This window comes from Vanellus vanellus (genome assembly GCF_965231255.1).
Source record: "Vanellus vanellus genome assembly, contig: HAP1_SCAFFOLD_742, whole genome shotgun sequence".
NCBI classification, from domain to species: Eukaryota; Metazoa; Chordata; class Aves; order Charadriiformes; family Charadriidae; genus Vanellus; species Vanellus vanellus.
In genome coordinates this window covers 49469-64415 of record NW_028126792.1, presented here as the reverse complement: position 1 = coordinate 64415, position 14947 = coordinate 49469, and the positions used below count along the sequence as shown (strand labels likewise).

The 14947-nt window shown below is 67.1% G+C and overlaps 1 protein-coding gene across 1 annotated transcript; it reads left to right on the top strand.

The window, feature by feature from the left end:
- Positions 1-5278: 5278 nt before the first annotated feature.
- On the top strand, positions 5279-14792 carry AEBP1 (AE binding protein 1; the record flags this gene model as incomplete). Its single annotated transcript, XM_082501487.1, has 22 exons — positions 5279-5299; positions 5402-5864; positions 6092-6538; positions 6832-6891; positions 7971-8042; positions 8168-8254; positions 9372-9482; positions 9662-9751; positions 10519-10602; positions 10678-10752; positions 10850-10959; positions 11070-11209; positions 11315-11399; positions 11501-11645; positions 11745-11833; positions 12513-12636; positions 12758-12954; positions 13124-13303; positions 13382-13721; positions 13828-13967; positions 14054-14153; positions 14242-14792. The coding sequence occupies exons 2-22, from the start codon at positions 5615-5617 to the stop codon at positions 14790-14792; spliced, it is 3477 nt and encodes a 1158-aa protein (XP_082357613.1). The 5' UTR covers positions 5279-5299; positions 5402-5614.
- Between the last annotated feature and the right edge of the window lie 155 nt (positions 14793-14947).

Genomic DNA, 14947 nt, shown 5'->3' with positions numbered 1-14947 from the left:
GGGTGGGGACGGGGGGGGGGGGACGGGGGGGGGAACAGACGGGGGGGGGGGGGACGGGCATGGCCACGCCTGGGCCCCCCCCGGGGAGGGGTTACGTGGCCTCGAGTGGGGTCTCCCCCACTGGGACCCCCCCCCCCCCCTTCTACCCCCCCCCTCTGTTGGGACCCCCCCTCGCCTTCCTGGGACCCCCCACCCCACTGGGACCCCCCCCCTTCCTGGGACTCCCCCCCCCCCTTCCAACCCCCCCCCCGGTAGGGACCCCCACCCTCAAGGGACCCCCCCACCCTGCAGGGCCCCCCCCTTGCATTCCTGTGCCCCCCCTCCTCACTGGGACCCCCCCACCCTACTGGGACCCCCCCCACCTCACTGCCCCCCCCCCCCCCGCTGGGACCCCCCCTCGCCTTCCTGTGCCACCACCCCCCCCCCACTGGGACACCCCCCCCCCCCTTCCTGGGACTCCCCCCCCTTCCAGCCCCCCCCCCCACTCTGTAGGGACCCCCACCCTCAAGAGACCCCCCCACCCCACAGCTATTCCCACCCTACTGGGACCCCCCCACCTCACTGGGATCCCCCCCCCCGCTGGGACCCCCTCTCGCCTTCCTGTGCCTCCCCCCCCCCCCCCCCCGGACCCCCCCCTTCCTGGGACTCCCCCCCCCTTCCAGACCCCCCCCCCGGAGGGACCCCCACCCTCAAGGGACCCCCCCACCCCACTGCTATTCCCACCCTCCTGTGCCCCCCCTCCTCACTGGGACCCCCCCACCCTACTGGGACCCCCCCCACCTCACTGCCCCCCCCCCCCGCTGGGACCCCCCCTCGCCTTCCTGTGCCCCCACCCCCACCCCACTGGGACCCCCCCCCTTCCTGGGACTCCCCCCCCCTTCCAGCCCCCCCCCCCTCTGTAGGGACCCCCACCCTCAAGGGACCCCCCCACCCCACTGCTATTCCCACCCTACTGGGACCCCCCCCACCCTGCTGGGACCACCCCCTCGCCTTCCTGTGCCCCCCCCCTCCTGCTGGGACCCCCCCCCCCCGCCCCCAGGGGGGGTCCCAACCCTCTGCCCTGTCAGGGGCTGGGGCAGGTCTGAGGGTCTGGGGGGGGGGGCGCTGTACTGGGAAGGGAGGGGGGCTGTACTGGGAGGGCTATACGGGGTGGGACTGCACTTCGGGGGTATACTGGGGGCTGTACTGGGAGGTTGTACTGGGAGGGGGTTGTACTGGGGGGGGGGTTATACTGGGTGGGGGGACTGTACTGGGAGGTGTGTGTGTACTAGGGGTGTATACTGGGAGCTGTACTGGGAGGGGATTGTACTGGGGGGGCTATACTGGGAGGGGATTGTACTGGGGGGTGCTATACTGGGTGGGGGGACTGTACTGGGAGGTGTGTGTGCACTGGGGGGTGTACTGGGAGCTGCACTGGGGAGGTTGTACTGGGAGGGGATTGTACTGGGGGGGGCTATACTGGGTGGGGGTCTGTACTGGGAGGACTATATGAGAGGACCGCGCTGAGGGGGGGTATACTGGGGGGAGGGGGGGGCTGCAGTGGGAGGGGGTTGTACTGGAATGCTGTACTGGGAAGGGAAGGCTGTACTGGGAAGGGGGGACTGTGTGTGTGTGCACTGTACTGGGGGAACTGTAAGGAGTGTGGGGGGGCTGTACTGGGATCTGCACTGGGTTGGGGGGGGGGGGGGCGCAGCGGAGGCTCACTGGGAGGCACTGGGAGGCACTGGGAGGCCTCACCCTCCTCGCACCCCCCAACCCCCCCTCCCCCAGTTTCCCCACAGGCCCCAGCCGCAGCATTGCTGGGAAGTGACTCACGGTCGGGGGGGGGTGGGGGGGGGGTGGGGGTGTGTGTCACACGTGTGATGAGCGCGGGCGGCCTCAGCGCCCCACGTGGGCCCGGGGAGCCTGGGGGGCCCTGGGGGGGGGAGGGGGGGGCAGAACGCCTCTGGTGGCACTGGGGGGGCACTGGAGGGGTCATGAGCCCCCCCCCCTCCCCCATTCTTTCCAGAAAGTGGGGTGGGGGGGGGGGGGCGTCACGCGTGTGCGTCGCGTGTGCGCCGCGTCCCACCTGCGGTAGGTGTGGGGTCACCTCAGGCGTGGTGTGTCCCGTGTGCCCCGTGGGCGGTCTGCCACGCGTGTGCGGGGACTCGTCTGCGGTGCGTGTCCCGTGGGCAGCGTCCCATGTACGGTGCGTGTGCCGTGTGCGGGGTCTCACGTGTGCGGTGCGTGTCCCATGTGCAGGATCTCATGTATGGTGCATGTCCCGTGGGCAGCGCCTCCACATGTACATTGCGTGTGCAGGGAGCCCACGGGCGGTCTCCCATGCGTGTGCGGGGTCTCACGTGCACATTGCGTGTCCCGTGGGCAGGATCCTGTGTGCGGTGCGTGTCCCGTGTGCAGCATCTCATGTACGGTGTGAGTTCCGTGGGCAGCGTCTCCACGTGTGCGGTGCGTGTGCAGGGAGCCCGTGGGCGGTCTCCCATGCGTGTGCGGGGTCTCACGTGCACATTGCGTGTCCCGTGGGCAGGATCCCGTGTGCGGTGCGTGTCCCGTGCGCAGCGTCTCATGTACAGTGCGTGTGCTGTGTGCGGGGTCTCAAGTGTGCGGTGCGTGTGCAGGGCGCCCGCGGGCGGTCTCCCACGCGTGTGCGGGGTCTCACGTGCACAGTGCGTGTCCCATGTGCAGGATCCTGTGTGCGGTGTGTGTCCCGTGGGCAGGATCTCATGTATGGTGCGTGTCCCGTGGGCAGCGCCTCCACGTGTACATTGCGTGTGCAGGGAGCCCACGGGCAGTCTCCCATGCGTGTGCGGGGTCTCACGTGCACATTGCGTGTGCTGTGTGCAGGATCCTGTGTGCGGTGCGTGTCCCGTGTGCAGCATCTCATGTACGGTGTGAGTTCCGTGGGCAGCGTCTCCACGTGTGCGGTGCGTGTGCAGGGAGCCCGTGGGCGGTCTCCCACGCATGTGCGGGGTCTCACGTGCACATTGCGTGTCCCGTGGGCAGGATCCCGTGTGCGGTGCGTGTCCCGTGCGCAGCGTCTCATGTACGGTGCGTGTGCTGTGTGCGGAGTCTCACGTGTGCAGTGCATGTGCAGGGAGCCCGTGGGCGGTCTCCCACGCGTGTGCGGTGTCTCATGTGCACAGTGCGTGTCCCATGTGCAGGATCCTGTGTGCAGTGCGTGTCCCGTGGGCAGCGCCTCATGTACGGTGCGTGTGCTGTGTGCGGGGTCTCACGTGTGCGGTGTGTGTCCCATGTGCAGGATCTCATGTACGGTGCGTGTCCTGTGGGCAGCGCCTCCACGTGTGCATTGCGTGTGCAGGGCGCCCGTGGGCGGTCTCCCACGCATGTGCGGGGTCTCACGTGCACATTGCGTGTCCCGTGTGCAGGATCCTGTGTGCGGTGCGTGTCCCGTGTGCAGCATCTCATGTACGGTGCGTGTCCCGTGTGCAGGGTCTCCACGTGTGCGGTGCGTGTGCAGGGAGCCCGTGGGCAGTCTCCCACGCGTGTGCGGGGACTCGTGTGCGGTGCGTGTTCCGTGGGCACAATCTCATGTACGGTGCGTGTGCCGTGTGCGGGGTCTCATGTGTGCATTGCGTGTGCAGGGCGCCCACGGGTGGTCTCCCACGCGTGTGCAGGGTCTCACGTGCACATTGAGTGTCCCGTGGGCAGGATCCTGCGTGCGGTGCGTGTCCCTTGGGCAGCGTCTCATGTACGGTGTGTGTGCTGTGTGCGGAGTCTCACGTGTGCAGTGCGTGTCCCGTGTGCAGCATCTCATGTACGGTGCGTGTCCCATGTGCGGGGTCTCACGTGTGCAGTGTGTGTCCCATGTGCACCGTCTCCATGTATGGTGTGTGTCCTGTGGGCAAGGTCCTGTGTGCGGTGTGTGTCCCGTGTGCAGCCTCTCATGTACGGTGCGTGTCCCGTGTGCAGCGTCTCCACGTGTGCGGTGCGTGTGCAGGGAGCCGGCGGGCGGTCTCCCATGCGTGTGCGGGGTCTCACGTGCACATTGCGTGTCCCGTGTGCAGGATCCCATGTGCGGTGCGTGTCCCGTGGGCACAATCTCATGTACGGTGCATGTCCCGTGTGTGGGGTCTCACGTGTGCGGTGCGTGTGCAGGGCGCCCGCGGGCGGTCTCCCACACGTGTGCGGGGTCTCAGGTGCACATTGCGTGTCCCGTGGGCAGGATCCTGCGTGCGGTGCGTGTCCCATGTGCAGCGCCTCATGTACGGTGCGTGTCCCACGCGCAGTGTCTCCACGCGTGCAGTGCGTGTGCAGCGCGTCGGCGCGCTCCTCCGTGCCGCGATGCGGCTCCCGCGTGCTGCGCGGGCGGTGTCGTGTGCGTGCGTGTGCCCGGTGCGCGCGCGGGCAAGGCGGCAGTGCCAGGGCACTGTGTGTGGGGGTGTGTGGGTGTGTGTGTGTACACGCACACACGTGTGCACACGCGGTGTCCGTGCGGGGCTGCAGCGCGCGGGGGCAGTGTCTCCGTGTCCAGCGCTGTCCCTGGCACCGGTGTCGGTGCGGTGCCGGTGCGGTGCCAGTCCCGGTGGTGTCATGCAGTGCGGTGCGGTGCAGTGCCAGTGCCATTCCGGTGCACTCCAATGCCCGTCCCCTGCTGGTCCCAGTCCCAATGCAGTGATGGTGCGGCGCCAGTGCAGTGCCAGTCCCAATCCTGGTGCTGTGCCATTCCCAGTGCCGTTCCCAGTGCTAGTGCAGTGCTGGTCCCAGTGCTGGGTCAGTGCCATTCCCAGTGCCATTCCCAGTCCCGCTGCAGTCCCATTCCCAGTACCGGTGCAGTCCCATTCCCATTCCCATTCCCAGTCCCAGTGCAGTCCCATTCCGAGTGCCACTGCAGTCCCATTCCCAGTGCCATTCCCAGTCCCATTCCCAGTGCCATTCCCAGTCCCATTCCCAGTCCCAGTGCAGTCCCATTCCCAGTCCCGCTGCAGTGCCATTCCCAGTCCTGGTGCAGTCCCATTCCCAGTGCCATTCCCAGTGCTGGTGCAGTGCCATTCCCAGTGCCAGTGCAGTTCCGTTCCCAGTCCCAGTGCCGGTGCAGTCCCAGTGCAGTCCCATTCCCAGTCCCAGTGCAGTCCCATTCCCAGTCCTGCTGCAGCCCATTTCCAGTGCCGGTGCAGTCCCATTCCCAGTCCTGCTGCAGTCCCATTCCCAGTGCCATTCCCAGTCCCAGTGCAGTCCCATTTCCAGTCCCGGTGCAGTCCCATTCCCAGTCCCAGTCCCAGTGTAGTCCCATTCCCAGTGCCATTCCCAGTGCCAGTGCAGTGCCATTCCCAGTCCCGCTTCAGTCCCATTCCCAGTCCCGCTGCAGTCCCATTCCCAGTCCCAGTCCCGCTGCAGTCCCATTCCCAGTCCCGCTGCTACCATTCCCAGTCCCAGTCCCGCTGCAGTCCCATTCCCAGTCCCGCTGCAGTCCCATTCCCAGTGCCATTCCCAGTCCCACTGCAGTCCCATTCCCAGTCCCGGTCCCGCTCACCGCCGCAGCCGTTCGGTGCCGCCCCCTCCTCCTGCTCCCGCCCCCCCGCCCCCCTCCCTCCCGCCCTCCCGGGGCTCTCCGGGGGCTCTCCGGGGCCGGGACCGGTTGCGGCGGGACTCGGCCATGGGGTTTGCGGGGCCGCCCCGCTCCTGCCTCCTGTTGACGGCCGCTTTGCTGCCGCTGCTGCCTCCCGGGGCCGCCCCGGGCCCCGCCGCTCCCCCCGCGCTCACCGACGCCGAGATCGAAGCGTTTTTGCGGGGTTTCCTCGGGCCCGGAGAAGGCGGTGACGGCGACGGCGACGGGGATGGCACCGATCTGGGTGACATCACCCATCTGGGCATCGCCACCGATCTGAGCATCGCCACCGGCACCGGTGAGCCGACGGTAACGGTAGCGGTCACCGGTACGGCGGGGTGGGTCGGGGTTTGGTCCCGGTGTCGGGCACCGGGGGGGTGGAGGGGGGGGGGGGGGGGTGGGGAGGGGGGGGGATAGGGGGAGGGGGGGGGGACACCCTCCCCCACTCCCCCCCAGGTCGGTCCCGGGCGCCCCTCACCCCGCCGAGGTGGGGGGGGGGTTGCCCCCCGGTTCTCCCCCCTCCAGGCTCCCCGGGGCGGCTGACGGAGCCCGAGAAACCCAAGAAAGGGAAGAAGGAAAAAGCTCCCAAACCCACCAAGAAGCCCAAGGAGAGACCCCGGGGTTCCAAGAAGGACAAGGACAAAGATAGGGATAGGGGCAAGGACAAGCCCCCCAAGAAACCCAAGGAAAAGCCCCCCAAAGGCTCCGAAAAACCCCCGAAAGGCTCCGAAAAAAACCCGAAAGGCTCCGAAAAAACCCCAAAAGGCTCCGACCCTCCTCCAAAAGGCTCCAAAAAGCCCAAGGAGAAGCCACCCAAGGCCACCAAAAAACCCTCCGGCAAGAAGCCACCACAGCCCCCGCCCACTCCTCCGGAGCCCCCCACCACCCCATGGGGCGAAGATGACGTGGGGACACCCCGGTTCCCGGAGCAGCCTTTGCCCTACGAGGAGGAAGAGGATGGAGGTGGCCGAGGTGAGTCTTGGGGGGGCCCCGTCTCGCTGCCAGCCGGGTGGGGGGGAGGGGGGCTTGGCACCCCACCAGCGTCACCCCATGTCCCCCTCGGCTCCCTGGTGGCACCCCTACTTCTGGCCTGGCTTTGTCCCCCGTGGGTGTCCCCAGTGGGGTGGGGGACGATCCGTCTCCCCGATGGGATTTTCTATCGGTGTGGGGCTGCCGGAGGGGGGGGGGGGGAGGGGGAGTGGGGTGTCCGGGCTGGGGGGGCTGGGGGGCACCGCCAGCCCCTTGCTCTGTGTCCCTGTCCCCAGGGGAGCTGGAGGAGCCACCGGGAGAGGGCAGGGAGGACTGGCACCCCGAGCCCGAGCCTGGTGAGTGCCTTGTCCCCGGGGCCACCTCCCTGTGTCTTGGGGCCACCTTCCTGCACCCCAGGGCCACCTCCCTGTGCCCAAGTGCCACCTCCCTGATGTCACCTGCCTGAGCCCCAGGGCCGCCTCCCTGAGTCCCAGCGTCACCTCCCTGCATCTTGGGGCCACCTCCCTATTCCCAAGTGCCACCCCCCTGCACCCCAGTGCCACCTCCCTGTTCCCAAATGTCACCTCCCTACACCCTGGGGCCATCTCCCTCTGCCCCAATGCCACCTCCCTTCACCCCAGGGCCACCTCCCTGCTGCCCAGTGCCACCTCCCTGCACCCCAATATCACTTGTTCCCAAATGCCACTTCTCTGCTCCTTGATGTCACCTCCCTGTGCCCCAGGGTCACCATCCTTCACCCCAAGGCCACATCCCTGCACCCTGGTGCCACCTCCCTGCACCCCAATATCACCTCCCTGTTCCCAAATGCCACTTCCCTGCTTCTTGATGTCACCTCCCTGCTCCCTGGTGTTACCTCCCTGTGTCCCAGGGCCACCTCCCTACACCCCAGGGCCACCTCCCTGCTGCCCAGTGCCATCTCCTTGCACTCTGGGGCCACCTCCCTCTGCCCCAATGCCACCTCTCTGCTCCCTGGGGCCACCTCCCTGCGCCCCAATGCCACCTCCCTGTTCCCAAATGCCACTTCCCTGCTCCTTGATGTCACCTCCCTGCTCCCTGGTGTCACCTCCCTGTGCCCCACAGTCACCTCCCTCTGCCCCAATGCCACCTCTCTCTGCCCCAATGCCACCTCTCTGCTCCCTGGGGCCACCTCCCTGCGCCCCAATGCCACCTCCCTGCTGCCCAGTGCCACCTCCTTGCGCCCCAATATCACCTCCCTGTTCCCAGATGCCACTTCTCTGCTCCTTGATGTCACCTCCCTGTGCCCCAGGGCCACCACCCTACACCCTGGGGCCACCTCCCTCTGCCCCAACGCCACCTCCCTCTGCCCCAATGCCACCTCTCTGCTCCCTGCTGTCACCTCCCTCTGCCCCAGGGTCACCCCTGCGCCCCTTCCCCACGTGTCCCCTCCCCACAGATGTCCCCGAAGAGCCGGAGCCACCCACGCTGGACTACAACGAGCAGCTGGAGCGGGAGGACTACGAGGACTGTACGGTGTTGGGGGGCGGCTTGGGGGGGGACCGCTGGGGTCCCCTGGCCTGCAGGGAGGGATGGAGGGGGTGTCGTCCTCCTCCCCCCCCCCAAATCAGTGCCACCCCCTCTTTCTGTCCCCAGTCGAGTACATCCGGCGGCAGCAGAGACCCCGAAAGCCCCCGAGCAGGAAGAAACCCCAGAGAGTCTGGCCCCAGCCCGAGGAGCCACGTAAGTGAGGTGACAGGGGGACAAGGGGGGGCTGGCACCCCTCGGAGTATGGAGGGGTGGGTGGAGGGGGGACAGTCCCCAGCTTTGGGGAGCATCATTTTGGGGCAGCCTGCCCCTGGGGTGGGCATGGGGACAGCACAGGGGGCATAAGGGGTGCAGGGGACACTGGAGGGATGTGGGGACCCCTTGGGGACGCAGGGATCCTGTGGGGATATAGAGGGGTCTGGAGGGGACATGGGGCACCCATAGGGTCACAGGGATCCCGTAGGGGCATAGGGGACACCATAGGGGCATGGGGACCCTACAGGGGCACGCTGACCCCGTGGGGACACAGGGGACCTTGCAGGGACATGGGGACCCCATAGGGACATGGGGGTACTATAGGAGCATGCTGACCCTGTGGGGACACAGGGGACCCTACAGGGACATGGGGACCCCATAGGGACACAGGGGACCTTGCAGGGGCTTAGGGACCCCATAGGGGCACACTGACCCCGTGGGGACACAGGGGACCTTGCAGGGTCATGGGGACCCCATAGGGGCATGGGAAATCCTGTAGGGACACAGGGATGCCACAGAAGCATGGGGACCCCATAGGGACATGGGGACTCTATAGGGGCATGCTGACCCCGTGGGGACACAGGGGACCCTACAAGGACATGGGGACCCCATAGGGACACAGGGGACCTTGCAGGGACATGGGGACCCCATAGGGACATGGGGACCCCATAGGGGCACGCTGACCCTGTGGGGACACAGGGGACCCTTACAGGGACATGGGGACCCCATAGGGACACAGGGGACCTTGCAGGGACTTGGGGACCCCATAGGGGCACTCTGACCCTGTGGGGACACAGGGGACCTTGCAGGGACATGGGGACCCCATAGGGATACAGGGGACCCTTGGGGGCACAGTAGAGGTGCGGGGACCCCATAGGGGCATGGGAAATCCTATAGGGACACAGGGACGCCACAGAAGCATGGGGACCCCATAGGGGCACTCTGACCCCGTGGGGACACAGGGGACCTTGCAGGGACATGGGGACCCCAGAGGGACACGAGGGCACCTCCATTTCTCGCCCCCCATCCCCAGCACGGTCCCTTTCACCCTCCCCAGCGAAGCCGGAGGTGCCACCCCCACAGCCACCCCCACAGCCACCCCCACCGCCCATCCCGGTGACCGAAGGGGACTACGAGGAGGGCTTCGAGCCACCCGACTACGATGACCGTGAGTGACGACCTTGGGGGGGAGGGGGCGGTCACCCCAGACCCCCCATCCCTGGGGAGCTCTGCCCGGCCCCACGGGTGGGGGATGTCCCCCCGTGCCCAGCTGGGCTCCCATGGGTGGCACCCACCCGTGCCCTCCCTGGCCCTAAAGGGGTGTCCGACCCCCCCCCCCTCCGGCAGTGGCGTACGGGCTGCCCCCCCCCCCGAAACCCAGGAAACACCCGGACAAAGGGGATGAGATGGAGACGGACGAGGAGAAACTCAAACCCTGTGAGACACGGGCAGGGGCTGGGTGCCGCGGCGGGTGGCATGTCCCCGGGGCGGGTGGCATGTCCCCGGGGTGGGTGGCACATCCCTGGGGTGGGTGGCAGTCCCCAGGGTTGGTGGCACATCCACGGGGTGGGTGGCAGGTCCTTGGGGTGGTTGTCATGTCCCCAGGGTTGGTGGCACATCCATGGGGTGGGTGGCACATCCCTGGGGTGGGTGGCACATCCCCAGGGTTGGTGGCACATCCCTGGGGTGGGTGGCACATCCCCGGGGTGGGTGGCACATCCCCAGGATGGGTGACACATCCCCAGGGTCAGTGGCACACCCACAGGGTGAGTGACATGTCCCTGGGGTGGGTGAGATGTCCCTGGGGGGGGTTTCATGTCCCCAGGGTTGGTGGCACATCCATGGGGTGGGTGACATGTCCCTGGGGTGGGTGGGAGTCCCCAGGGTTGGTGGCACATCCCTGGGGTGGGTGGCACATCCCCAGGGTCAGTGGCACATCCATGGGGTGAGTGACATGTCTCTGGGGTGGGTGTCATGTCCCCAGGGTTGGTGGCACATCCACAGGGTGGGTGACATGTCCCTGGGGTGGGTGGTGCATCCCCAGGATGGGTGACACGTCCCCAGGGTCGGTGGCACATCCATGGGATGAGTGACATGTCTCTGGGGTGGGTGTCACGTCCCCAGGGTTGGTGGCACATCCACGGGGTGGGTGGCTCGTCCCTGGGGTGGGTGGCACGTCCCCAACAGCCACTCTCCCATCCCAGGGAAGCCCAAGAAAGGTGGCAGCAGCAAGGAGGAGGAGGAGGAGGAGGAGGACCCCTGGGTGGAGAAGGGCCATGACCGCAAAGGTGGGTGCCAGCCCCCTGTCCCCGTCCCCTCCGACCTCTGCCCGCCCCCCACCCCCTCACATGCCCCTTTTCCAGGAAAACCCAAAAAACCAGGAGGGAAGAAGTGGGAGCCGGACGAGGATGAATGGGCCCCTCCGGAGGAGAAGACAAGTGAGTGTCCCCCTTCCCAGGGCGGGGGGGGGAAGCGGACATCCCGCTGTGGGGGGTGGGGGGTGGTGTGCCCATCACCCCCTCCCACTGTCCCCAGAATGTCCCCCCATCGGCTTGGAGTCCCACCGCATCGATGACGACCAGATCTTGGCCTCCTCCATGCTGCGCCACGGGTTGGGCGCCCAGCGCGGGCGCCTCAACATGCAGGTGAGGGTCACCTCACCCCATCCTGCGCCCCTCCTCCCCCCCAGCAGCGCTCGCGGAACATCCCCCCCCCCCCCTCCCCACCCATGTCCCCCTCGCTGTCCCCACCCCAGGCGGGCACCAACGAGGACGATTTCTTCGACGGGGCTTGGTGCGCCGAGGACGACAGCCGGGCGCACTGGATCGAGGTGGACACCCGTCGCACCACCAAGTTCACCGGTGTCATCACCCAGGGCCGGGACTCCCAGATCCAGTACGGGGTCGGGGACAGGGGACGGATTTGGGGACATGAGGTGGGAGAGCAGTTTGGGGACATCCCATCCCAACCCACTCCCAACCTGTCCCCTTCCTCCCGCAGCGAGGACTTTGTCACCAGTTTCTACGTGGGCTTCAGCAACGACAGCCAGAACTGGGTGATGTACACCAACGGCTACGAGGAGATGGTAGGGGACCCCAAAATGGGCCAGTTGGGGTGGGGGACGGGGACAATAGGGACCCTCTGCCCCCCCCCTCCCCTTCGGCGACATCTCACCCTCTTCGGCAGATGTTTTACGGCAACGTGGACAAGGACACGCCGGTGCTGACCGAGTTCCCCGAGCCCATGGTGGCCCGTTACATCCGCATCTACCCCCAGACGTGGAACGGCAGCCTCTGCCTGCGCCTGGAGGTCCTGGGCTGCCCCCTCTCCAGTAAGAGCCACCCAAAAGTTGGGGGGTGACACCACCCATGGGTGGGGGTTGCAGCTCCCCGGCCCCCCCCCCACCGCTGTGTCTTTGTCCCCTCCGCAGCCATCAGCAGCTACTACGCCCAGCAGAACGAGGTGACCTCCACCGACAACTTGGATTTCCGCCACCACACCTACAAGGACATGAGGCAGGTGAGGACCTCCGTGGGGTGGGCATCACCGTGGGGTGGGCTCCTTCACGGGGTGGACACCTCTGTAGGGGTGGGGTCCTGTGTGGGGTGGACAACTCCATGGGTTGGGCACCTCTGTGGAGCAGGCATCTCCGTGGGGTGGGCTCATCTGTGGGGTGGGCATCTCCATGGGGTGAAGACCTCAATAGGGGTGGGCTTCTCTGTGGTGGTGGACACCTCTGGGGGTGGGCACTTCTGTGGAGTGGGCATCTCAGTAGGGTGGGCTTTTTCATGGGGGTGGGCTCCTCTGTGGGGTGGACACCTCCATGGGGTGGACACCTCTGTGGAGTGGGCATCTCTGTAGGGTGGGCCTCCTCATGGGGGTGGACTCCTCTGTGGGGTGGGCATCTCCATGGGGTGGGCATCTCCATGGGGTGGGCTTCTTTGTGGGGGTGGGCATCTCCACAGGGTGGAGACCTCAATAGGGGTGGGCTCCTCTGTGGTGGTGGAAGCCTCTGGGGGTGGGCTCCTCCATGGGGGTGGGCACCACTGTGATGGTGGGCTCCTTCATGGGGTGGGCACTGCTGTGGGGGTGGGCTCCTGCGTGGGGTGGGCACCTCCATGGGGTGGACTCTTCTGGTAGAGTGGGTTCGGCTCCCCGAGCGCTGCCCCCCATTGCCCACCCTCCCCTGCACCCACAGCTGATGAAAGTGGTGAACGAGGAGTGTCCCACCATCACCCGCATCTACAACATCGGCAAGAGCTCGCGGGGACTGAAGATCTACGCCATGGAGATCTCCGACAACCCGGGCGAGCACGAGACGGGTGAGGAAGGTGGAAGGGCGGGGGGGGGGGGGGAAACAGGGGACGGGACCTGACCACGGTCCCCCCTGGTGCAGGCAGGGGTGCGGAGACCACCCTGACCCTGCCTGCACCCTGCCTGCAGGCGAGCCAGAGTTCAGGTACACGGCGGGGCTGCACGGGAACGAGGTGCTGGGCCGGGAGCTGCTGCTCCTGCTCATGCAGTTCCTGTGCAAGGAGTACCAGGATGGCAACCCCCGGGTGCGGAGCCTGGTGACCGAAACCCGTATCCACCTTGTGCCCTCCCTCAACCCCGATGGCTACGAGTTGGCCCGCGAAGCGGTAAGAGGACGGCGGGGCAAGGGGATGGGACAGCAGGGTGGTGGGATGCCATGGTGGGGCAGGGGATGGGATGGGATGGGATGGGATGGGATGGGATGGGATGGGATGGGATGGGATGGGATGGTGGGATGCAGCCCCCAGGCTCACCACTGCCCTGGGCTGCCCACAGGGCTCCGAGCTGGGCAACTGGGCGCTAGGCCACTGGACAGAGGAGGGCTACGACCTCTTTGAGAACTTTCCCGACTTGGCTTCGGCGCTGTGGGCGGCCGAGGAGAGGAGGCTGGTGCCCCACAAGTTCCCCAACCACCACATCCCCATCCCGGAGCACTACCTGGCTGAAGATGCCACGGTGAGCCATGGCACAGAGCACGGCGGTGGAGTGGTGATGGGGACGTGGTGTCTCACCCCGCCGTGCCCACCTTGGTAGGTGGCGGTGGAGACACGGGCCGTCATGGCATGGATGGAAAAGAACCCCTTCGTGCTGGGAGCCAACCTGCAGGGTGGGGAGAAGCTGGTGTCCTACCCCTTCGACACAGCCCGGCCCGTCAGTGAGACGCCAGCGGCCGCCCCTCACCCGCCGGACGACTACGAGGACAACCCCGAGCTGCAGGAGACACCCGACCACGCCATCTTCCGCTGGCTCGCCATCTCCTACGCCTCAGCCCACCTCACCATGACTGAGACCTTTCGTGGGGGCTGCCACACGCAGGACATGACCAACGCCATGGGCATCGTGCAGGGGGCTAAGTGGCACCCCCGGGCTGGCAGTAAGTGGGTGCCACGCCGTATGGCGTCGGCTTGCCTGCTCCACGCTCCCGCCCCGTGAAGGTGGGAGCGAGCGGCTGGGTGGGCGTTTGGTTGTTTGTCTTTCAGGCATGAACGACTTCAGCTACCTGCACACCAACTGCCTGGAGCTCTCCGTCTACTTGGGCTGCGACAAGTTCCCTCACGAGAGCGAGCTGCAGCAGGAGTGGGAGAACAACAAGGAGTCGCTGCTCACCTTCATGGAGCAGGTAGGTGCTGGGAGGCACTGGGCAGGGAGCCGGGAAGCTGCCCCGCCTGCCCCACGCTTCTCCTCTCATCCCTTTTCCTCCTGTAGGTCCATCGGGGCATCAAGGGCTTGGTGACGGACCAGCAGGGAGAACCCATCGCCAACGCCACCATCGTCGTGGGGGGTATCAACCACAACATCAAGACAGGTAGGGCGCAGGGTAGGGTGCTGGGCAGGGTGCTGGCAACACCGTGCTGCCTCCTTCACACCCTGCTGCCTCCTCTCGCTGTCCGCAGCCAGCGGCGGGGACTACTGGCGCATCCTGAACCCGGGCGAGTACCGCGTTTCGGCTCGGGCCGAGGGCTACAACCCCAGCGTCAAGACCTGCAGCGTCTTCTACGACATCGGGGCCACCCAGTGCAACTTCGTCCTGTCGCGCTCCAACTGGAAACGCATCCGGGAGATCATGGCCATGAACGGGAACCGGCCCATCCGCCGCATCGTGCCTGGCCGCCCCATGACACCCCGCGAACGCATGCGCCTGCGTATGCGCCTCCGGCACCGCATGCGGCTCCGGGAGCAGATGAGGCTGCGGCGTCTCAATGCCACCACGGCCGCCAGCGGCCCCACGGCTCCACCGCCCACCACGGCCCTGCCCTTCCCCTTCAGCAGCACTGCCTACGCGCCCTGGAGCCAAGAGCCACCCACAGCCGGCACCTGGGAGATGGAGACCGAAACGGAGGTGGTGACCGAGCTGGTGACGGAGACGGAAGCCTGGGAGCTGGGCACGGGGACGGCGCAGCCCTTCACCACGGCCGAAACCTACACCGTGAACTTTGGCGACTAGGAGATGCTCGTCCCCTCGCTCCTGCCTCAAGCCAAGGCCGGACGCTCGCGGCCGGTTTGGTTTCGCCTGCCGCAGGCTCCGGCATCTGCTTCTGAAGTCTTCCTAGAGCCCCGGGCAGCCCGCTTTGGGTAGCCCGCTCCGGGTGGGCTCCAGCT